This window comes from Bufo bufo, chromosome 4 (assembly GCF_905171765.1).
Source record: "Bufo bufo chromosome 4, aBufBuf1.1, whole genome shotgun sequence".
Lineage (NCBI taxonomy): Eukaryota > Metazoa > Chordata > Amphibia > Anura > Bufonidae > Bufo > Bufo bufo.
This window is the reverse complement of record NC_053392.1, coordinates 180,111,817-180,136,264: the sequence shown is the minus strand read 5'-3', so window position 1 is coordinate 180,136,264 and position 24,448 is coordinate 180,111,817. Positions and strand designations below refer to the sequence as shown.

At 44.1% G+C, this 24,448-nt stretch overlaps 1 protein-coding gene across 1 annotated transcript in view; it reads left to right on the top strand.

The window, feature by feature from the left end:
* Window positions 1-24,448, top strand: part of VEPH1 (ventricular zone expressed PH domain containing 1) — a 662,929-nt gene that overhangs the window by 605,374 nt on the left and 33,107 nt on the right. The window contains exon 13 of the mRNA XM_040428144.1: window positions 10,659-10,795. Within this exon, the coding sequence (XP_040284078.1) occupies window positions 10,659-10,795 (137 nt within the window). The remainder of the gene's footprint in view (window positions 1-10,658; window positions 10,796-24,448) is intronic.

Here is a 24,448-nt window from a genome sequence, read left to right as displayed (position 1 = left end):
ACCTGGTACACTGGAGGGGATACGGTCCTGAGGAAAGGATGTGGGTTCCGGCTCGGGATGTTAGTGCCAGCCGTCTGGTGAAGGCTTTTCACAGATCCCACCCGGATAAGGTTGGGCCAGGGTGTCCGGAGGTCACCCGTAGAAGGGGGGGGTACTGTCATGCCCCGCTCAGGCTATGTGCGGAGGTCTGCCAGAATAGCAGCACGTGTCTAGCCTTTTGTTTTGTCTTGTTTTTTTTTTTTATTTTTTTTTTTTTTATTTGAAGTATTCAAAATTGTACAATCATGGGAGAAGCAGGATTCGTACATAGTCAATATTAAATTGTACAAGGTTAATGTTTGATATAAACAGTAACAGAGAATTAAAACTGTAACTTGGACACGTGTTAGTTATTAGATGAAATCTGATACACAAGCTTCTCTTGGAATCTGGCGTGAGAACACAAGAACATATTTGTATACCTTTACTTCTTTCTCATACTGAATATATGGTAATTAAGTAGGTGTATAAAGTACTGCTCTTTACTGACTGGAGATTACTGTGTGTATTCCTGTTGGCAGAAGTCGGCTATTTAGCAGAGGTAGCTTGTCCGTGTTTGGAGTGACTGTATTTCACCCAGTTATCCCATCTACCACTAAATTTTTTGTAATTGCGCGCTTCAGCAGCCGCCAATTCCTCGAATCTGTATATTGTATCAATTTTTTCCCTCCATAAATCAGGAGACGGGAGTTCAGCTGTGAGCCAGAAACGAGGTAATAGGAGGCGTGCGGCCATGAGCAGGGTGTGGAATAATGGAGGAATCATTGATGTAGAATCAGACGGTGGGAGACTTAATAAGGCTAACTGGGGATTTGATGGTATTGAAGTTTTGCATATTTTGTTACACCTGTAAAATATATCTTTCCACCAACTTAATACGGGAGGGCATAGCCACCAAATGTGGAGAAAAGTTCCCCTTAAATCATTGCACCTCCAGCATTTATCTGATCCTGAGCTACTGTATTTGGATGTGATGTCAGGGGTTCTGTACCACCTTGTGAGTAGTTTATAGCTATTTTCCTGGATGAGGACACATCTTGAAGATTTGTGTGGGGTAATAAATAGTTTGTTTAAATCTTGTGGTGAAAATGATATTTCTAAGTCTCTTTCCCATAAGCCAACAAAAGCTGGTTTTGGCATGTTAATAGGGGTGTTCAATTTTTTGTATATTTGGGAGATTGGTTTATTAATTGTGGTTTGACTGCATATCCATCCTTCAAACCAGGTTATTGGTCTGAGAAGTGTTTGAAGGGGGATGTGTTTAGTAATATAGGTGTGCAGGAAAGATATTGGAGAAGGAATTGAGTCTGAAGTGGAGAGTGTTGATGCGATTTCTTTTTTATTTATCAATTTCCCTTCTTCATTGAACAGTGAAATAATAGGGATTTGGGATGTTTTAAGTGAATTGGGAAGACATTGTTTCAATTCTAGTGGGGCCAATTCTAGCACATCTCTCACTTGGATCAAGGGGGAGGGTAAAGGAAACCCCCAACTGGATTCCTGGAACCATTTCCATACTGTGAGCGAGGACTTAATGATCTGGTTGGTATTTGAGAGGGATGTAATTTTTTCTTTATTACCCGTCAGTAGTGCCCTTAGAGAGAATTTGGTTGTGGAGGACTCCATTTCCACCCAGGACTTATGAGGTGGTTTGCGAAACCAGTCTAGAACTCTGGTTAGATGAATCGCTTTGTTGTAAAGTTGGGGGTTGGGAAGACCTATGCCCCCCATAGATTTGTAGAGTAGTTGTCGCCAATCTCGGGCTTTTTTGTTTCCATATAAATCTACGGATCAGAGTCAATAGAGTCGTGAAATATTTCTTTTTAATTGGGATAGGGAGTTCTTGCTGCAGGTAGTTAAGTCTTGGGATGATCAGAGAAGTGACTAAGTTTTTCCTGCCAAACCACGACAGCGTCTGGAGATCTAAATGTTTTAGTTGGTCAGAAATAGACTGAAGTAATGGGGTATAGTTAAGATTGAAAAGATTGTTGGGATCTGGGCCTATTTTTATTCCTAAGTAGGTGATATAAGGGTTATCCCAATTAAAGGGAGATTTAGTTTTTAGGGAATTCTTCATAGATATGGGGACGCCTATGCCCATGGCCTGAGATTTGTTCATATTAATTTTAAAATTGGACAGAGGACTGAACCGTTCTAGTATATTGTAGATGACAGTTAAGGAAGTTTGTGGGTTTGTGGTAAGGATTAAAAGGTCATCCGCAAATGCAGCGGTTTTGTGTTCTTGTCTACCCATTTTTATCCCCACTATTTTTATATCTTGTCTGATGGTCTGTAGAAGTGGTTCCATCGATAGTACGAATAAAAGGGGGGATAGGGGACAGCCTTGCCTCGTGCCATTTTTAATAGCAAACGGGGGAGATATTGTGTCATTTACCAGCACTGATGCGGAGGCATTAGAATACATAGCAAAAGTGGCTTCTATAAATGGGGTAGGGAAGTCAAATTTGGTCATTGCACAGCGCATGAAATTCCAGTTGACCCTGTCAAATGCTTTCTCCGCATCTGTGCTTAGCAATGTCAGAGGGATACCTTTCTTTTTTGCGTGGTAGATGGCATTGAGGATTCTTGCAGTGTTGTCTTTCCCCTCTCGGCCTCTCACAAACCCTGTTTGATCTCTATGGATCAAATCTGGAAGAAATGGAGCAAGACGGTTAGCTAACATTTTAGCAAGAATTTTTAAATCAAGATTTAGCAGGGATATGGGGCGGTAACTTGAGCACTGGGATGGGTCTTTACCCTCCTTAGGAAGAATGGTAATATGGGCTTTAGTCATATCCGTTGTGAGGGGTAGACCTAGAAGGGAGTTATTACAGATCTGTAGCAGATGTGGAATGAGGGTATTACTAAAGGAGCGATAGTAAAGAGCCGGGAGACCATCTGGGCCCGGGGCCTTACCATTTGGGAGATTTTTTATAGTTTTATTTATTTCTTCCGATTTGAATGGAGCAATGAGGGCTGATTTTTGCATTTCAGTCAGTCTGGGAAGGGTGATAGCATTAAGGAATGAGTCTATGGATACTGGGATTGGAGAGTTTTTGTCTTTTAACCTATTTTGTGGGATGTTGTACAGAGATTGGTAGTACTCTTGAAACTGAAGAGCGATGTCTTTAGAAGATATGGCCATACCTCCTTCTTTTTTATTAATTTTGCTAATATGGTTTTGGATTTTCCTCTTTTTTATGAGGCCCATCATTAGTTTGGAAGCTTTGTTGCCGTGAGCGAAGTATTTAAATTGGGAGTGTAAGTAAAGTCTAGCTGATTTGGTATTGAGGAGGTTTTTTAGTTCTGATCTAAGATCACTAAGTTGGGAAAGGTTTGAGACTAGTAGAGATTTTTTGTGGATCTCCTCTATTTTCTGGATATCCGAAAAAAGTTGTTCTATCTTTGCATTTCTCTTTTTCTTTAGTTGAGTTCCGAGTTTAATAAACTGTCCTCTAATATAGGCTTTATGTGCATCCCACACTATATGAGGGGAGGTTTCAGGAATGGCATTTAGGAGAAAATATTCCTCTAGGTAATTTTGTACTTGTTTTTTAAGATCGGGGATAGTAATTAGTTGTTCGTTTAATCTCCATTTGAATGTTTTTGGTGTGTTTTGGGGGATGGAAATCTTTAAGTATATCGGGGAGTGATCTGACAAGTGTATGGATCCAATTTTAGTATTGGTACAATACTGAAGGTGTTCTTTGGAAATGAATAAATAGTCTAATCTATGGTATGAGTGATGCATATTGGAGTAGAAAGTATAATCTCTACATGAAGGGTTTAAAATTCTCCATGCATCTACCAATTGGAGTGAATGGAATTGTTTGTGAATAATCCTGAGATTTTTTTGGGATAGAGCAGATTTTTGTGAGGTGGAGTCCAGAGTGGGGTCCAGTGAAATGTTAAAGTCCCCGCCCATAACGACTATCCCTTCTTTAAATTTTTCCACAACTGGGGAAAGGGAGGAATACCATTTGTGTTGATGAGTATTAGGAGCATAAATGTTGATGAATGTATATAACTGATTAGCAAGAGTACCCTTCACCATTATGTAACGGCCCTCAGGATCCTGAATGTGTGAGCTGTATTGGAATGGATTACCTTTTTTGAATCCTATGCTTACTCCCCTGGAGGCTGAAGACCCAGATCCACTGTGGTACCACACTGGGAAACTAGAAAAAGAAAGGTTAGGGTAATGTTCAGATTTGTAATGTGTTTCTTGGAGGAAAATGATGGAACATTTCTCCTTTTTTAGTAAAGAGAGAATTTGGGCTCTTTTGGAAGGAGACCTGAAGCCTTTGACATTATATGAGGAAATTTGGAGATCTGTCATGGCAAAAGTAAGGAGAGATGTCTCATACGTGCTACTGATGTTTGGGTGTGGATGGATTCCAAGTCTCCAGCCTCCAGAGGAGCCGCAGACCCATCCCTATGACCCAAGTCGTCCTCGTTACTCAGATTCTGTCTAGAGTTGCGATGTCCCTTTAAACAAATAATAACATGAACAAGAAAAGAGCAATATGCCCGGGTTAGTGTACGAGCCATTGCTAGGTAATACAACAACATAACTTTTATGAGTAAATTAAGTAGTAGTAAGAAGTATGTTTAGAACCCTGGATCACCAGGTAGGGAGCGTAGGGGGGAAGAAGGGGGGGAAAGGAAGTGGATTAGGTATCAATAGGATCACCCTATGGAGAGGTTAGTAACCATCTGGTGGACAATAGGTGTGTGACTATAGAGAATATACCATATCCCTAAAAAAGCAAGTTGACAGGAGAAAGAGTTGGGATAGATATAAGAGCATTTGAAGCGAAATGCAGAAAATTGAATCATTATTCTTTAGCAGTGTATACTTAGTGGTGATTAATTGGATATCAATTGTTCACTTGTAGACGTCTTGGAGATGGGCCTCGGGTGTTTTTCCTGTGTCTTTGAGACTTTGGTGTTCGCTGTTTTTCCCAAGGATCCAAGTTGGGTATTTCTGGAAGCTCTAGTAGGTCTTGAACAGGGTCCCAATTTTGGATGTTTAAAGGACCACAGCCTAGCAGATCGTATAGTGACTCTAAGTCCTGATGTGAAGTGATAGACAGTCTGCGTCCTTCAAACATAAAGGAGATCCCAAAAGGAAAGGACCAACGGTAGAGAATCTTCTTGGACCTAAGCCAATCTGTGAGAGGTTTAAGTGCTCTTCTCTTCCTCAGGGTGGACTGGGCCAGGTCTTGGAAGATGAGGATGTCTTTTCCTTCCCATTGTATGGGGCCTCCAGATCTTGCTTTATACATGATCGCTTCCTTCACTGGGAATGCCAGGAACTTACAGATCACGTCCCTGGGAGGTTCAGACGGTGCAGGTCTTGGTTTTAAAGCCCTATGGGCCCTCTCCAGGATAACTTCGTGGGCTGTGTCAGGCCCCAGAAGCATGAGGCATATCTGTACTACTGTGTAAGGAAGGTCACCTGCGGTTACAGACTCGGGGATGCCACGGAAGCGAAGATTGTTGCGTCTTCCTCTGTTCTCCTGGTCTTCAATTGCGCTGTATAAGCTGTTAAGATTTTTTTGAATCAGGGAGACACTGTTTGTGACCGCTTTCTGATGTTGAATGACGCTTGCCTGGTTTTCTTCCAGGGTCTCTACTCTTCTCCCTATCTGCCTCACATCAAGTTTAATGGATGATAGGTCAGAGCTGATAGGTTCTAATGCAGAGGATAGCGAAGACGCCAGGGCTTCTTTCAGGAAAGATCTGGAGATGGGGAGGTTATCTATCTCTTCTCCACTTTCCCATTCTTGGGCTGGGATTTCCGCCTGTTTGTGGCTTGAGGCGTTCAGAGTATCTGGCGCCATTTTTTGTTCTCTGGCTGCGACCGTTGCAGCTGCTTTTTTCAAAAATTTATCCATCTCTCCATTTGTTGGATTTGATCTTTGCTGGCCAGCTGCTTCCCCAGCTTTGGAGCCACCTATTTTTACCATCTCGGTTAACTCAGGCTGGTATGCCACGCTAATAGGGTGAATATTGGTTATGGCAGCAAGGTTAGACCATCTCGCTTTGTATTTTCTTTTCCCTTTTTTTTTTTTTTTTTTTTTTTTTATGTTATAAGGCTTAGATTGTCGCAGCTAGAGGTCCATTGTCATTTTGGATTGATATTTCAAATATGACACTGTCACTTTAAATCTGGGTCCAGGTATGACACTGTCCCTTTAAATCTGGTAATGCAGAGTGAAAAAATCCCACGACAGCCTGCAGACTCCTGGACCTTGAACTGATCTGACGGGGGGGGGGGGGGGAGTGAGTAATTGCTATTACTTAGAGTTGTGCTAGGGATGTGAAGCTTTTTGTGCACTATATGCAAACTATACTTGGAGCGATCTTTACTGGAGGAGATCACACAAATCTTCAACAGCCAGTCCCTGCAGCTGTCTGGCACCTTTATCAGGGGACTCCCACTGGTTATTATTTAATTTATTTATTAGGGGTGAAGTTTGCCTCCGGTGACAGGCTATGTGAGCACTCTGCCGAATTCACAAAATGGCGCCCGCACCGGGAGTCCCAGCTTGCAGAGATATGCAGAGATCCTATGAAGTCGGATCAAGGTAAGCAATTTTTGGGGGCAAATATCTTATAATCGACTTGTGGTGGTGTAGGTGCTGCCGATTGAGACAGGGGTGAGTCTCCGTTTTCAACTTGGAACCGCTGCAAATCCAGGCCGGGGATTTTTCCTCCGTTAGGCCTCAAACTCTGATTTGTGACCGAGCGTTTTTCCGGCCCCCCAGAAGGGTCAAGACAGGGCAGATGAAGCTTGGGGTCTCTGGGGAACCCAGAAGGGGTCCTCAGACCTTGCTCTGAGGCTTGCGGTGATGTTGTTGTGTCCGACCGGTCAGAGGGAAGTGCCGCACTCCCAATAAATCTAGGCCGGTGATTTTTCCTTCCGCTAGGCCTCTCTTGGAGCTCTGGATCCGTATAGACTTGTAACCCCAGAAAGGTCTCAAAACGGGGCTGATGTTAAATGAAGACGCCTGAGGACCCAATTGAGGTCCAAACTCTTTTTAATTAGAGCAGATGAGGTTAGATTGGGTCCGATATGACAGAGCTGCAGCGAGAGACGTCTTTCCCGGTCGGCTGCAGGCCACGCCCCCCGTTTTGTCTTGTTTTGGAGTCAAACTAGATCCGCCTCCCTTCAGGTGCACTGGGTGGGGTCGTTGGTTTCAATTTGAATCACACCCACTCCCAGTGTTCCCTGCGGGTTATAGCTTCTGTCTGGCTCTGTGTTTGCAAGGAAGGAAGGATTGGCTGTTCCTGCCCAAAAGATAAGTTGTTTTTTTGTTCTCTTGTGGTTTGCTGTCTAGGCTGTTAGAGAGACGCCTGTCCCTCCAGGTTCGGAGGGAGCAGGCTGCCTCTATTCGCCCTTTCATCATTTTAGGGATTTTTAGGGTATTCTCAGCCCAGGCACGAGGACACGTTATTCCCACCTTAAGGGTATGAATGTGGGCTTAGCAGTATAGGGGGAGCTGGTAGGGATTTATCAGGAGGTGACCTTGATCCCCAGCTTCTAGCCTAGAAACTTGTTTGTTTATTTATCTGTGTTTCTATATCCTGTCCGCCGTGACATTGTCTCACCTCAGACATTGGTGGCATATCACTAGGATATGCCTCCAATGTCAGATAGGTGTGGGTCCCACCTCTGGCTCCTATCTCTAAAACGGGGCTCCCAAAGTGAATGAGAGCACATCCTCCATTTATTTCTTTCGGTGATTTCCAGCAGTCTCTGGTGAATGGAGTGGTGGCCGCACTTGCATGGTGTGCTTTCCATTAATTTCTATGGGACTCCCTAAAATAGCCAAGAGCGCTCTAAAGATAGGTACTGGTGCCAGAGATGGGACCCACATCTATCTGACATTGGTGGCATATTATTGCGATATGCCACCAATGTCTGAGGTGACACAACTCCTCTAAGGCACGTAGCTTTAAGGTGCCACAGAGAAAGTAGTTGCACTAGGGCCTAAGTGCCATAGGGAGCCCAAAGTCTTTCCTAGAAAATAAAAAGACACCAGTATTATAAATGGTATATGATAGTGGGGGACATTGGGATAGAAGCAAAGCAGGGGCCTATTTCTTTTTTTAATGTTCTATATCACTATTAGAAAATTTCTCCCTCAGTAGTGTTTACCAATTATTGGTTAGCCATACAGTACTTCACAAAATGGCAGCTTTCGGCTAGACAGAAACTGTTGCATGCAACGTTTTTTGTCCATCTTAATCCCTGTTGGATCCAATTGTAGTCAATGGGGTCCGTCGGTGAATGGCAGTATCTGGCTAGGCTGTATGTGGTGAACTTCAGCAGGCTGATCTCTGCCACAACAGCCTGCCAGATCTGTAAAACGCAAATGTGAACCTACCCTAAGCCAGGCAATGCCAACATTATCATCTTCCCAGCAACTGTGTCATAATGTTCAATATGTTCCTTAATAATTTGGAAGAGAGAACACCAGTCTAGTCAGGATTTGCTTATTCATCTTGGGATATTTTTGGAAAGTGGTTTAGAAAGCTTTCCAAATAATACAGGATGGCAAAATTTTCTCTGGTTTGTCCACAATAGATATGTTTGTTTAGGAAACCAAAGGATTGCTGGAAGCGAAACTGTTTGACTAAATGAGAAAAACAGCTTGTATGTCTCCAATGCTCTTGAAATATAATTCATACAAATGAGCAGATTTTCTTCATTATATTTCCATGGCCAGACTCTTTAAACATATTCCTATCCACAGCGGACACTGAAAGCCAAATGTTTGAAAGAAAACAATTCTTGTAATAAAGTGTACGATACAATGGGCATTGTTTAGATCAGTGTTTTCTCAACTCCAGTCCTCAGGGCCTATCTGCCGGTCATGATTTGAGAATATCACATAGAATGAATACTTGTGATAAGTCCTGATGCATTGTCAATAACTATATTACCTGCTCAATACTAAGGAAATCCTAAAAACACGACATGATGTGGAGTCGTGAGGACTGGAGTTTAGAAACACTGGTTTACATACAAACATATGGAATGAAAGGCAGACCATACACATTAGATAACTGTCGGTTGGGCACTCATTTGTCTGACATATGTCTCTCTCAACTGCCCCATACACATGCACACTCAGCTTGGTCAAGGGGAGAGGGCCACTGTCAGACTCCTCTGGCCGTGGCCTATCTCCCAGAGAACAAAAGGATTGGGATGTTAAAATCCAACTTCCAATTCTTATGTCCCCTGATATCTGTCATGGACGTTCCCGCGATAGGTGGCAGGAGATCGGTGAGACTGGCAACACGTGGTTTGATCTGACATGTTTTCCGTTTAGATCAAATGACGTCTGTGTTGTTTCTGGTGCTTGCCACACCTTCTTTCCCCAGGTGGCTATTAGGGTCATTTAACCTTCTCTATTTATTGTTGCTTCTCCCACAATAATGTGCGGTTTATAGCTTCTGTTTGGACCTTTGGATAGATTGTGGGCGGATCTTGGTTGAGTTCCTGGTGCTTCCATTGCTCCTTTGAAGTTAAGTCTTTACTTTCCCTTTTGTATTTTCTTTGGATTCTGTGTTGCATTTCCCTATTGTTTGTATTAGGCCTGAAGAAGACTCCTGTTTATTCTTCCTTTTGGAGGAACCGGTAGTCTCGTCCCTGCCATTAGTACCAGGGTCCTATAGGGCTTGATAGGACTCTAGGTATTTCTGCGTATATGAACTCACCTACCTTTGGGGTCTGTTCATACTGGTAGTCAGTCAGGATTTTGGTTAGGGTTTTCACTAGGAGGTGTCCATTTTCCTTCCCTAGTTCTTAGGCCTGATTCACTGTTCCCCTCTTCCCTCCTATGCTCGGTGTGGTGTTTCCATCGAACACTGAAGCATGACAATATCTGGCTTTGGGAAAGAGTTGAGTGGTCCCCATACACATTAGATGGACAGTTAATCCTGACCAAATCGTTGGTTTAGCAATACACATCTAGTGTGTATAGCCAGCTTAAATGGAATTTCCAGGACTTAAATATTGATGAACTATTGTCATGTTAGGTCATCAGTATCAGATCTGTGGGGGTCCGACATGCTTGCACTGAAAAGTATACAGTAAAAGGAGCCAGAAGCAGAAGGCTCCATCGAATGTGTCGTTTTCATTGCTAGTGTCCTGCAGCTCAGCTCCCATTCACATGGATGCAGTATTCCGGCACTGCCACTACAACTTGGAATGATCCACCTCTTTCCATTTCTGTCCATTGAATAGTTTTTGGCTCTCGTGGCTAACTGGAATAGTTGATCGACGAGAGTGCCTGACCCCCACCTATATGATATTGATGAGCTATCCTGAGAATAGCTTAGTCCTAGAAAACCCCTTTAAGATATTTCCATCTAAGGAGTTAAGATTGTAACATTTCCCAAATGGCATCTAATGCGTCCAGGAGCTGAAGAGTTTTTGCTAACCATCCATATAGAGTTCAAATAAAGCGTCATCCTCTATGATTTACTTACAGTAAATCCTTACAAAAGGTCATTGTTGTGCCTGGCCCATTGCCAAGCTTTGATTTTTACAGCCTAAAGGAAAATATGTTTAATTGTTGTTTTTTCTTTTTTTTTCTTTGCAGTCGTGAATCAAGAAGGCCAACCACTGATGGAAGGAAGACTTAAAGAGAAGCAGGTCCGGTGGAAGTTTATCAAAAGATGGAAAACGCGCTATTTCACCTTGGCAGGAAATCAGCTTCTTTTTCGCAAAGGAAAATGTGTAAGCATTCTTGTACTGACTCTACATTTCCCGTGTTGTTTACATATTACATAGGTTCCCCTGAAGGTTTTAATTATTCCTACCCGTGATAGTACAGCTTGTAGCTGCCAGCCAAAAACTCTGGACGTGTTGTTTTTTTTATCAGTGGGGTCTGTATCTTTTCTTTGCAGAAACTGCACACATGGCTTCCAGTCTAAATTGGTCTTTAGGGTGCTGATTTACCTTGAACAGTCCTGTACATTTTGTACCAATGAGATGAGTTGGAGATTTAATCTGTCTAAATTTTGGCTGTAAATAGAAACACACAAGGCAGCGTGTCTAGGTTAAGCACTTAGATGCTGCAAAAGAAGCAAAGGGATCTATGTGAAATAACATTGTTTGTATGTTAAAGGGCAGTAGATTTGTACCTATGAAACTAACTGACCTGTTACATGTGCACTTGGCAGCTGAAGGCATCTGTGTTGGTCCCATGTTCATATGTGTCCGCATTGCTGAGAAAAAGGAAGTTTTAATATATGCAAATGAGCATCTAGGAGCAACGGGGGTGTTGCCATTACACCTAGAGGCTCTGCCCTCTCTGCAACTGCTGGACCATCTGCACTTTGATTGACGGAATCATGCAGTGTAAACGTGATCATGCGTGGCCCTAACTTCTCCTAAAGTCAATCAGAGTGGAGAGACTATGGCAGTTGCAGAGAGAGCAGAGCCTCTAGGTGTAACAGCAATGCCCCCGTTGCTCCTAGATTCTTATTTGCATATATTAAAACATCATTTTTCTCAGCAATGTGGACACATAAGAACATGGGACTAACACAGATGCCTTCAGCTGCCAAACACACGTGTAACAGGTCAGCCAGTTTCATGGGAACAAATCTGCTGACAGATGCCGTTTAATATATTTTTTCGAAATTATATGTTCCTATGATAGGTACACAACTTTTCTTTATATGTAATTCAACTACAGATGATATATAATGTTAATAGAATTTTGATTATTTTTATATAACCTACATTAAAAATTGTAGGGCATGCCACTCCTAACTTACTCGAAAAATCATGTTGCTAATGTGCAAATGCCCACCAGTCCACAAATTTTTCTACATCTACATGACATAGGTCTTGATTAGGGATGAGCGAACCCGAACTGTATAGTTCGGGTTCGTACCGAATTTTGGGGTGTCCGTGACACGGACCCGAACCCGAACATTTTCGTAAAAGTCTGGGTTCGGGTTCGGTGTTCGGCGCTTTCTTGGCGCTTTTTGAAAGGCTGCAAAGCAGCCAATCAACAAGTGTCATACTACTTGCCCCAAGAGGCCATCACAGCCTTGCCTACTATTGGCATGGGTGTGATTGGCCAGTGCAGCATGTGACCCAGCCTCTATATAAGCTTGGGTCACGTAGCGCTGCACGTCACTCTGCTGATACAAGCGTAGGGAGAGGTTGCTGCTGCGACGTTAGGGCGAGATTAGGCAGATTAACTCCTCCAAAAGACTTAATTCAGTGATCGATCTCCAGCTGTGGATCATTGAAGTGCTGATATTGAATTGCTCACTTTTTTTAGGCTGCCCAGAGCGTTTTTATATCACTTTTTTCTGGGGTGATCGGCGGCCATTTTGTGGCTTGTGGTGCGCCAGCACAAGCTACCACCAAGTGCATTTAACCATCAATAGTGTGGTTATTTTTTGCTATATCCTACATCAGGTGCAGGCTGAGCCTGTGTCACCCAAGTGCATTTAACCATCAATAGTGTGGTTATTTTTTGGCCATATACTACATCAGGTGCAGGCTGAGCCTGTATCACCCAAGTGCATTTAACCATCAATAGTGTAGTTATTTTTTGCTATATCCTACATCAGGGTCAAGCTTTCATCAAGTGCATTTAAACATCAATAGTGTGGTTATTTTTTGGCCATATACTACATCAGGTGCAGGCTGAGCCTGTGTCACCCAAGTGCATTTAACCATCAATAGTGTGGTTATTTTTTGGCCATATACTACATCAGGGGCAAGTTGAGCCTGTCACCTAGCGCCTAAAAAATAGGCCTGACATTTCTATTCCTCCAAATCAGTACTGTTTTAGCTGGTCAAGTTATTTTTAGTGACCGTAAAAGCACAGTTTTTGTTCTGGGTTGAAAAAACAATTCCCAAATTTGCCATTCTCAAAATTAGTAGTTTCAGCTATATCAGGCCTACTTTAAATCTATCCCAAAAAGGGTATATTAGATTCAAGGTGCTAATAGTGTCATTCTGAAAAACTTAACACACACGCTACAGTGCAGATACAAGTCTAATTCTGTGATTAAAGGTATACCTGTCACACAGCGCCTAAAAAATAGGCCTGACATTTATATTCCTCCAAATCAGTACTGTTTTGGCTGGTCAAATTATTTGTAGTGACCGTAAAAGCACAGTTTTTGTTCTGGGTTGAAAAACTATTCCCAAATTTGCCATTCTCAAAATTAGTAGTTTCTGCTATATCAGGCCTACTTTAAATCTATCCCAAAAAGGGTATATTAGATTCAAGGTGCTGATAGTGTCATTCTGAAAAACTTAACACACACGCTACAGTGCAGATACAAGTCTAATTCTGTGATTAAAAGTATACCTGTCACACAGCGCCTAAAAAATAGGCCTGACATTTCTATTCATCCAAATCAGTACTGTTTTAGCTGGTCAAATTATTTGTAGTGACCGTAAAAGCACAGTTTTTGTTCTGGGTTGAAAAACTATTCCCAAATTTGCCATTCTCAAAATTAGTAGTTTCTGCTATATCAGGCCTACTTTAAATCTATCCCAAAAAGGGTATATTAGATTCAAGGTGCTGATAGTGTCATTCTGAAAAACTTAACACACACGCTACAGTGCAGATACAAGTCTAATTCTGTGATTAAAAGTATACCTGTCACACAGCGCCTAAAAAATAGGCCTGACATTTCTATTCCTCCAAATCAGTACTGTTTTAGCTGGTCAAATTATTTGTAGTGACCGTAAAAGCACAGTTTTTGTTCTGGGTTGAAAAACAATTCCCAAATTTTCCATTCTCAAAATTAGTAGTTTCTGCTATATCAGGCCTACTTTAAATCTATCCCAAAAAGGGTATATTAGATTCAAGGTGCTGATAGTGTCATTCTGAAAAACTTAACACACACGCTACAGTGCAGATACAAGTCTAATTCTGTGATTAAAGGTATACCTGTCACACAGCGCCTAAAAAATAGGCCGGACATTTATATTCCTCCAAATCAGTACTGTTTTAGCTGGTCAAATTATTTGTAGTGACCGTAAAAGCACAGTTTTTGTTCTGGGTTGAAAAACTATTCCCAAATTTGCCATTCTCAAAATTAGTAGTTTCTGCTATATCAGGCCTACTTTAAATCTATCCCAAAAAGGGTATATTAGATTCAAGGTGCTGATAGTGTCATTCTGAAAAACTTAACACACACGCTACAGTGCAGATACAAGTCTAATTCTGTGATTAAAGGTATACCTGTCACACAGCGCCTAAAAAATAGGCCTGATATTTATATTCCTCCAAATCAGTACTGTTTTAGCTGGTCAAATTATTTGTAGTGACCGTAAAAGCACAGTTTTTGTTCTGGGTCGAAAAACTATTCCCAAATTTGCCATTCTCAAAATTTGTAGTTTCTGCTATATCAGGCCTACTTCAAATCTATCCCAAAAAGGATATATTAGATTCAAGGTGCTGATAGTGTCATTCTTAAAAACTTAACACACACGCTACAGTGCAGATACAAGTCTAATTCTGTGATTAAACGTATACCTTTCACACAGCGCCTAAAAAATAGGCCTCACATTTATATTCAGCTAAATCTGTCATTACTGGTGTGCCTGTATTAGTGTAATACGGTACCTAAATAGATAGCCAGACAGTGTTAGGTGTCTGTAAAAAAAGGCCTGAATTTTAATTCAATACATTGGCCCAAATAATATTTTTCTTATTGTGGTGAACGGGAACAATGAGGAAAACATCCAGTAAGGGATGCGGACGTGGACATGGTCGTGGTGGTGTTAGTGGACCCTCTGGTGCTGGGAGAGGATGTGGCCATTCTGCCACAGCCACACGTCCTAGTGTACCAACTACCTCAGGTCCCAGTAGCCGCCAGAATTTACAGGGATATTTGGTGGGGCCCAATGCCGTTCTAAGGATGGTAAGGCCTGAGCAGGTACAGGCATTAGTCAATTGGGTGGCCGAAAGTGGATCCAGCACGTTCACATTATCTCCCACCCAGTCTTCTGCAGAAAGCGCACAGATGGCGCATGAAAACCAAGCCCATCAGTCTGTCACATCACCCCCATGCATATCAGGGAAACTGTCTGAGCCTCAAGTTATGCAGCAGTCTCTTATGCTGTTTGAAGACTCTGCCGCCAGGGTTTCCTAAGGGCATCCACCTAGCCCTTCCCCAGGGGTGGAAGAGATAGAATGCACTAACGCACAACCACTTATGTTTCCTGATGATGAGGACATGGGAATACCACCTCAGCATGTCTCTGATGATGATGAAACACAGGTGCCAACTGCTGCGTCTTTCTGCAGTGTGCAGACTGAACAGGAGGTCAGGGATCAAGACTGGGTGGAAGACGATGCAGGGGACGATGAGGTCCTAGACCCCACATGGAATGAAGGTCGTGCCACTGACTTTCACAGCTCGGAGGAAGAGGCTGTGGTGAGACTGAGCCAACAGCGTTAGCAAAAGAGGGAGCCTTGGGCAAAATCAGAACACCCGCCGCCAAGAGACTCCGCCTGCTACTGACCGCCGCCATCTGGGACCGAGCACCCCAAAGGCAGCTTCAAGGAGTTCCCTGGCATGGCACTTCTTCAAACAATGTGCTGACGACAAGACCCGAGTGGTTTGCACGCTGTGCCATCAGAGCCTGAAGCGAGGCATTAACATTCTGAACCTTAGCACAACCTGCATGACCAGGCACCTGCATGCAAAGCATGAACTGCAGTGGAGTAAACACCTTAAAAACAAGGAAGTCACTCAGGCTCCCCCTGCTACCTCTTCTGCTGCTGCCGCCTCGGCCTCTTCTGCTGCTGACGCCTCGGCCTCTTCCTCCGCCTCTGGAGGAACGTTGGCACCTGCCGCCCAGCAAACATGGGATGTACCACCAACACCACCACCTGCGTCACCAAGCATCTCAACCATGTCACACGGCAGCGTTCAGCTCTCCATCTCACAAACATTTGAGAGAAAGTGTAAATTCCCACCTAGCCACCCTCAATCCCTGGCCCTGAATGCCAGCATTTCTAAACTACTGGCCTATGAAATGCTGTCATTTAGGCTGGTGGACACAGACAGCTTCAAACAGCTCATGTCGCTTGCTGTCCCACAGTATGTTGTTCCCAGCCGGCACTACTTCTCCAAGAGAGCCGTGCCTTCCCTGCACAACCAAGTGTCCGATAAAATCAAGTGTGCACTGCGCAACGCCATCTGTGGCAAGGTCCACCTAACCACAGATACGTGGACCAGTAAGCACGGCCAGGGACGCTATATCTCCCTAACTGCACACTGGGTAAATGTAGTGGCGGCTGGGCCCCAGGCGGAGAGCTGTTTGGCGCACGTCCTTCCGCCGCCAAGGATCGCAGGGCAACATTCTTTGCCTCCTGTCTCCTCCTCCTCCTACTCAGCTTCCTCCTCCTCTTCTTCCACCTGCTCATCCAGTCAGCCACACACCTTCACCACCAACTTCAGCACAGCCCGGGGTAAACGTCAGCAGGCCGTTCTGAAACTCATATGTTTGGGGGACAGGCCCCACACCGCACAGGAGTTGTGGCGGGGTATAGAACAACAGACCGACGAGTGGTTGCTGCCGGTGAGCCTCAAGCCCGGCCTGGTGGTGTGCGATAATGGGCGAAATCTCGTTGCAGCTCTGGGACTAGCCGGTTTGACGCACATCCCTTGCCTGGCGCATGTGCTGAATTTGGTGGTGCAGAAGTTCATTCGCAACTACCCCGACATGTCAGAGCTGCTGCATAAAGTGCGGGCCGTCTGTTCGCGCTTCCGGCGTTCACACCCTGCCGCTGCTCGCCTGTCTGCGCTACAGCGTAACTTCGGCCTTCCCGGTCACCGCCTCATATGCGACGTGCCCACCAGGTGGAACTCCACCTTGCACATGCTGGACAGACTGTGTGAGCAGCAGCAGGCCATAGTGGAGTTTCAGCTGCAGCACGCACGGGTCAGTCGCACTGCGGAACAGCACCACTTCACCACCAATGACTGGGCCTCCATGCGAGACCTGTGTGCCCTGTTGCGCTGTTTCGAGTACTCCACCAACATGGCCAGTGGCGATGACGCCGTTATCAGCGTTACAATACCACTTCTATGTCTCCTTAAAAAAACACTTAGGGCGATGATGGAAGAGGAGGTGGCCCACGAGGAAGAGGAGGAAGAGGGGTCATTTTTAGCACTTTCAGGCCAGTCTCTTCGAAGTGACTCAGAGGGAGGTTTTTTGCAACAGCAGAGGCCAGGTACAAATGTGGCCAGACAGGGCCCACTACTGGAGGACGAGAAGGACGAGGATGAGGAGGAGGTGGAGGAGGATGAGGATGAAGCATGTTCACAGCGGGTTGGCACCCAACGTAGCTCGGGCTCATCACTGGTGCGTGGCTGGGGGGAAACACAGGACGATGACGATACGCCTCCCACAGAGGACAGCTTGTCCTTACCTCTGGGCAGCCTGGCACACATGAGCGACTACATGCTGCAGTGCCTGCGCAACGACAGCAGAGTTGCCCACATTTTATCGTGTGCGGACTACTGGGTTGCCACCCTGCTGGATCCCCAGTACAAAGACAATGTGCCCACCTTACTTCCTACACTGGAGCGTGATAGGATGATGCGCGAGTACAAGCGCACGTTGGTAGACGCGCTACTGAGAGCATTCCCAAATGTCACAGGGGAACCAGTGGAAGCCCAAGGCGAAGGCAGAGGAGGAGCAAGAGGTCGCCAACGCAGCTGTGTCACAGCCAGCTCCTCTGAGGGCAGGGTTAGCATGGCAGAGATGTGGAAAAGTTTTGTCACCACGCCACAGCTAACTGCACCACCACCTGATACAGAACGTGTTAGCAGGAGGCAACATTTCACTAACATGGTGGAACAGTACCTGTGCACACCCCTCCACGTACTGACTGATGGTTCGGCCCCATTCAACTTCTGGGTCTCCAAATTGTCCACGTGGCCAGAGCTAGCCTTTTATGCCTTGGAGGTGCTGGCCTGCCCGGCGGCCAGCGTTTTGTCTGAACGTGTATTCAGCACGGCAGGGGGAGTCATTACAGACAAACGCAGCCGCCTGTCTACAGCCAATGTGGACAAGCTGACGTTCATAAAAATGAACCAGGCATGGATCCCACAGGACCTGTCCATCCCTTGTGCAGATTAGACATTAACTACCTCCCCTTAACCATATATTATTGTACTCCAGGGCACTTCCTCATTCAATCCTATTTTTATTTTCATTTTACCATTATATTGCGGGGCAACCCAAAGTTGAATGAACCTCTCCTCTGTCTGGGTGCCGGGGCCTAAATATGTGACAGTGGCCTGTTCCAGTGGTGGGTGACGTGAAGCCTGATTCTCTGCTATAACATGAAGACTGATTCTGTGCTGACATGAAGCCAGATTCTCTGTTACGGGACCTCTCTCCTCTGCCTGGCTGCCTGGGCCTAAATATGTGACAGTGGCCTGTTCCAGTGGTGGGTGACGTGAAGCCTGATTCTCTGCTATGACATGAAGACTGATTCTGTGCTGACATGAAGCCAGATTCTCTGTACAGGACCTCTCTCCTCTGGGCCTAAATGTGTGACAGTGGCCTGTTCCAGTGGTGGGTGACGTGAAGCCTGATTCTCTGCTATGACATGAAGACTGATTCTGTGCTGACATGAAGCCAGATTCTATGTTACGGGACCTCTCTCCTCTGTCTGGGTGCCTGGGCCTAAATGTGTGACAGTGGCCTCTTCCAGTGGTGGGTGACGTGAAGCCTGATTCTCTGCTATGACATGAAGACTGATTCTGTGCTGACATGAAGCCAGATTCTCTGTTACGGGACCTCTCTCCTCTGTCTGGGTGCCAGGGCCTAAATGTGTGACAGTGGCCTCTTCCAGTGGTGGGTGACGTGAAGCCTGATTCTCTGCTATGACATGAAGACTGATTCTGTGCTGACATGAAGCCAGATTCTCTGTTACGGGACCTCTCTCCTCTGTCTGGGTGCCAGGGCCTAAATGTGTGACAGTGGCCTCTTCCAGTGGTGGGTGACGTGAAGCCTGATTCTCTGCTATGACATGAAGACTGATTCTGTGCTGACATGAAGCCAGATTCTCTGTTACGGGACCTCTCTCTTCTGTCTGGGTGCCAGGGCCTAAATGTGTGACAGTGGCCTCTTCCAGTGGTGGGTGACGTGAAGCCTGATTCTCTGCTATGTCATGAAGACTGATTCTGTGCTGACATGAAGCCAGATTCTCTGTTACGGGACCTCTCTCCTCTGTCTGGGTGCCGGGGCCTAAATGTGTGACAGTGGCCTGTTCCAGTAGTGGGTGACGTGAAGCCTGATTCTCTGCTATGACATGAAGACTGATTCTCTGCTGACATGAAGCCAGATTCTCTGCTATGGCATAAGGAGACTGATTCTCTGCTGACATGAAGCCAGATTCTCTGCTATGGCATGAAGAGACTGATTCTCTGCTGACGTGAAGCCCGATTCTCTGCTATGGGACCTCTGTCCAATTGATATTGGTTAATTTTTATTTATTTTATTTTTATTTTAATTCATTTCCCTATCCACATTTGTTTGCAGGGGATTTACCTACATGTTGCTGTCTTTTGCAGCCCTCTAGCTCTTTCCTGGGCTGTTTTACAGCCTTTTTAGTGCCGAAAAGTTTGGGTCCCCATTGACTTCAATGGGGTTCGGGTTCGGGACGAAGTTCGGGTCGGGTTCGGATCCCGAACCCGAACATTTCCGGGAAGTTCGGCCGAACTTCTCGAACTCGAACATCCAGGTGTTCGCTCAACTCTAGTCTTGATCCTAACTCAGACGGTTTCAGATTAGTTTTCATCTGTTCTCTACTGTAAAGTACCAAATTTCTTTGATATTTACCACCAGCATTGCCACATTTTTATAAACCTATACAATAAAACTAGTAAAGTTAATTAGGCATCACTAGATATATTGCATGCAGTCACTAGAGGGCAGCATAGCTCTCCAGTAGGGGAGAGGTCAGTCAGAGGGGCAGAGAGGAAGTTGATCTAAATAGCAGCTTGCTCTGTTATGGGGGAATTGTGGGAACTGAGGACCGTATGTGTCATGATGCCTTCAGCAAGCTAGCTTTATGATAAATGTACTGTGCTAGTATTTATGTTGCTTTAGCTCCATCTAGTGGCTGTTTATTTCCTTGATTGTCCCATGCGATCCAATGTATTTATTACCTATGACCGTGTTAACATCAACTCAGCTCATAACAGCCATCTTTTCCAAGAACTATTGAAGGACAAGCAGAATATCTGTAATCATCCTCTTCACCAGACTTAAAATAGCATCACTGTTTCAGCCTATCCTTAATAAATAAAAGTTGAGTTGGATATTACTCCAGAGCCAATGGGGGAGATTTATCAAGATTAGAGTTTCCATACACCAGTCTTGATCTCCCTGCGCTGAGGTAAGATGCACCCAATTTATTAAGCGGCAGAAACTGAAGTCTACACCAGCTGGGGGCTTGCGTAGGCTTCAGCTATAACAGGGAGGGTTCACATCACAGTTTATGCCTCCATTTGACGTATATGTTAGACAAAAAAGGATACAAAAATGCAGCACACCATGTTCTTGTATCCTAGAGAGGCCAGAAAAAAAACAGACTTAAGTTATGGTAAATCTGGCAGGCCGCGCCTTTTGATAAATATCCCGACTGAGTTGCTGGGTGGGGGGGGGGGGGGGGTTTAGCTGCCTGTCATGCTATGCCCCACTGACACACAAGGAGGACAGAACTGTATGTACTATTTACAGTATCTGGGCAAAGTTTGGGATTGTTTTCCTTTATTTGTAGATACTGTAGTATGGCACTATATGGACACTAGATACAAAAGAAAGATAAGCAGCACTCCAAGCCCCTTATTGGGATAAATCCATATTCAATATTCAAGTCACCTGGTATGTATCCAGGGCAATACGGTGCACATGGTGAGGGGTCCTGGCTCGGGATCCTAGTAGAAACAGAAATGTAGAGAAATCCACAGCAGTCGTCCAATTCAGTCAATGGTGTTTTATTTAGTAGTCAGGCAGTAGGTCTTTATCAAGCAATGTGAAATATAACACAGTAAACCTTAAATATACCACTAACATGTGGGTGTAACCATAAGTGACCACCTCCAACGCATGAAGAGAATAACCCAGAAGCATATACACATATCTAATGCAATTAAATAGTGAACAATAATAATAATAATAATAATAATAATAATTATAATAGTAATTAATAATAGTTACATAAGTCACAATTTTATTGCATTAGATATATATAGATGCTTTTGGGTTATTCTTTTTATGTGTTGGAGGTGGTCACTTATGGTTACACCCACATGTTAGTGGTCTATTTAAGGTTTACTGTGTTATATTTCACATTGCTTGATAAAGACCTGCTGCCTGACTACTAAATAAAACTCCATTGACTAATTTGGACGAGTGCTGCGGATTTCAATACATTACTTTATGGACACTGACACCATGAGGGCCAAGTATGGAACTAACTATATGGGTATTGTGTATCTTTATGGGAAAAGTATGATACTATCTGGGCAGACACAAAGAAGGTATCTGGTGACACAAGGGGAACTTGTGGCATAGACACAAAAGGGAAAACTCTCAGCCGAGGCATTAAAGGAACACCTTAAGGTATTAAACGGGGTCCTGTATTAGGCTGTGAAGGGACCACCTGGGGAGGAGTCGCCAAACAAAACACCTGGGACAGAGGCAGTAAGGGCGGGTTCGCATCAGCGTTAGTAATTCCGTTATACTGTTCTGTTATAACAGGGTAATGGAATATAAGGGAATTTTAGGACGGAATGCAAAACGGAACCTTTTAAGAAGCATTCCATTTTGCTCCGTCCTAACACATTTCTATGGGCACAAATGGCATTACGGTATGTATGACCGAAAACAAAAGTCCTGTCCTAAAATTCCGTTATATTCCATTATAACCCCGCTATAACAAAACAGTATAACAGAATTACTAAAGCTGATGAGAACCCGCCCTAATCTGATTTATGGCAGCCTGGGTATTTTTATTTTTTATACTTCCATATAACCTGGCTAATCCTGTTTGTACCTATACTCCAAAAGCATAACGTCTGAATGGATATATATATATATATATATATATATATATATTCTATCTTTTATATAGCCTTTTCTTATGACCACTTGGACCAGATTTATTTTATAAACTAAGGGGTACATTTATTAAGACCAGCATTTTAGATGCTAGTCTTAATAAGCCCTATAGCTGCCAGTGGATCGCCAAAGAGGCGCCAGACTGTACATAACCTCTGCTTCTGAGCTGTCTTACATTTAGACCATTTTCTACACTTAAATCAGACATAGAAAATGATGAATAAGACTGGTCTACCGGCCCATCCCCTTCCCCACCCACGCCACTGCCACTTTTTTAGACCTGGTGTGAGCAGGGAATAAGTGCAGCACCATGGAGTGCAACATAATCTGCACCAGATATACGCCACAAAAGTGGCATACATCTGGTCATAAATGACCACCAAAGTTTCAAACAACCACACACGAAACGTAGTAATCTGAAGAAATGACGTGAGCACTTAGCTTCTGACCAGTATCCTGCTATGGCCATTTTTTGTTGAGCTACAGAAGTTCAATTACTTTTTTTCTGAAGATTAATATATGCTACAATTCACAAGAGCATGTTCTAACAATGACAACCTTAGGGGCTTTACTGATTAGTAAAATATATGAAATTATTATTAATTGAATGGTCTGAAGTTCTCTGAATGTATGCAGCTGTGTATTCACTTATACTGTAGAGGGAATAGGATTCTGAACCCTATGATTGGTAATCGGGGATACACAGGATGGGAAGCAGATGTGCTGAAATGTGCACAGTAATATTTTTATTTGCTTCATTAATTTAAATAGCACGTCACCTCAATGTAAACTACATGACCATATAAATCATACTGGGGAACGTACATCTGGAACCTCAAGTGCTAGGCTACTAAAGTCATTATTAATGGACTTCTTATAGTGTTAAAGGAGATGCTAAATAATGACATCCAGATCTACTTGTGGACAATATTTTTGTTTTACAGTAAGACAGTTTTTAACGCCTTTGTATCCAGGTAGGCACTGTACCACTGAGTTACTGCTGATGGAAAATTAGATTTTATCATAGCTTATCACATACCTTTCCACGGTACAACTGTGCTGACATAGGGTATTCACACCGACCTGGGAGGTGGAGAGACAATCTATAAAATGGAAAGAATTACAGCGGCTCACCCTCTCTCTATATGGAAAAGGTGCTCACCCCCAGGTCCCACCCTCAGGACCGGTAAGGAATATGTGAAATAGCAAGTATGGGGGGGCACACTCAAAAGGGAACCACAAAGCGGTATTAGTGATAATACACTTATTTATATTAAAATATTAAGAACATACCCCTAAAATATCTATATAAAATATATATACCACATGTACAAATAAGCGTATGACCGACACTCAGTCTCTGCGGCAAAACACCAAATAATCGCAGTGGAACCGCGTGCGGCAAAAATCCCACTCAGGGAAATGTTGTTATAATAGGATTCTATCACCAGTCCTGTAATACACTGTCAATGTACAGATAAGCCAGCAGTGATGTGATGCTTTGATGTGATAATCCAATAGCCCACTTCACTGTCCAGTGCACTGATATAGTATAGTAAAGCAAGGGCCCAGTTCTCTATTCGACACAACTTGTGGTATAACGCCCACAATGGTGGGTTAAATATCACTTTCCTCCGCAAAATTAGCAGTGCTCAAGATTGAGCCCGGTCTTACCCGTCTTCACTGCCTCATCCGCAGCGTAGATCCAGGCGGCCGCACACCAAACAGCGTCTCACGTGGTGTGCTCGGCCTGTACGTGGCGTCCCACGTGACCTGGTTGCCTAGGGGACCGGATATGCGCTCGTATGACGTTGATATTGAGCGACTGCTTTCCAATCGGTACGAGCTGCTTTATTCGCTTCACTCTTTATATTGCCTGCTTTCTCACTGAGGAAGGGGCGCAGGACCCCGAAATGCGTCTGGCAGTTTTAGAGTGAGCGTGGATTCATCTAAAGAAAAAGAAAGCCGGCAATATAAAGAGTGAAGCGAATAAAGCAGCTTGTACCGATTGGAAAGCAGTCGCTCAATATCTACGTCATACGAGCGCATATCCGGTCCCCTAGGCAACCAGGTCATGTGGGACGCCACGTACAGGCCGAGCACACCACGTGAGACGCTGTTTGGTGTGCAGCCGCCTGGATCTACGCTGCGGATGAGGCAGTGAAGACGGGTAAGACCGGGCTCAATCTTGAGCACTGCTAATTTTGTGGAGGAAAGTGATATTTAACCCACCATTGTGGGCATTACATCACAAGT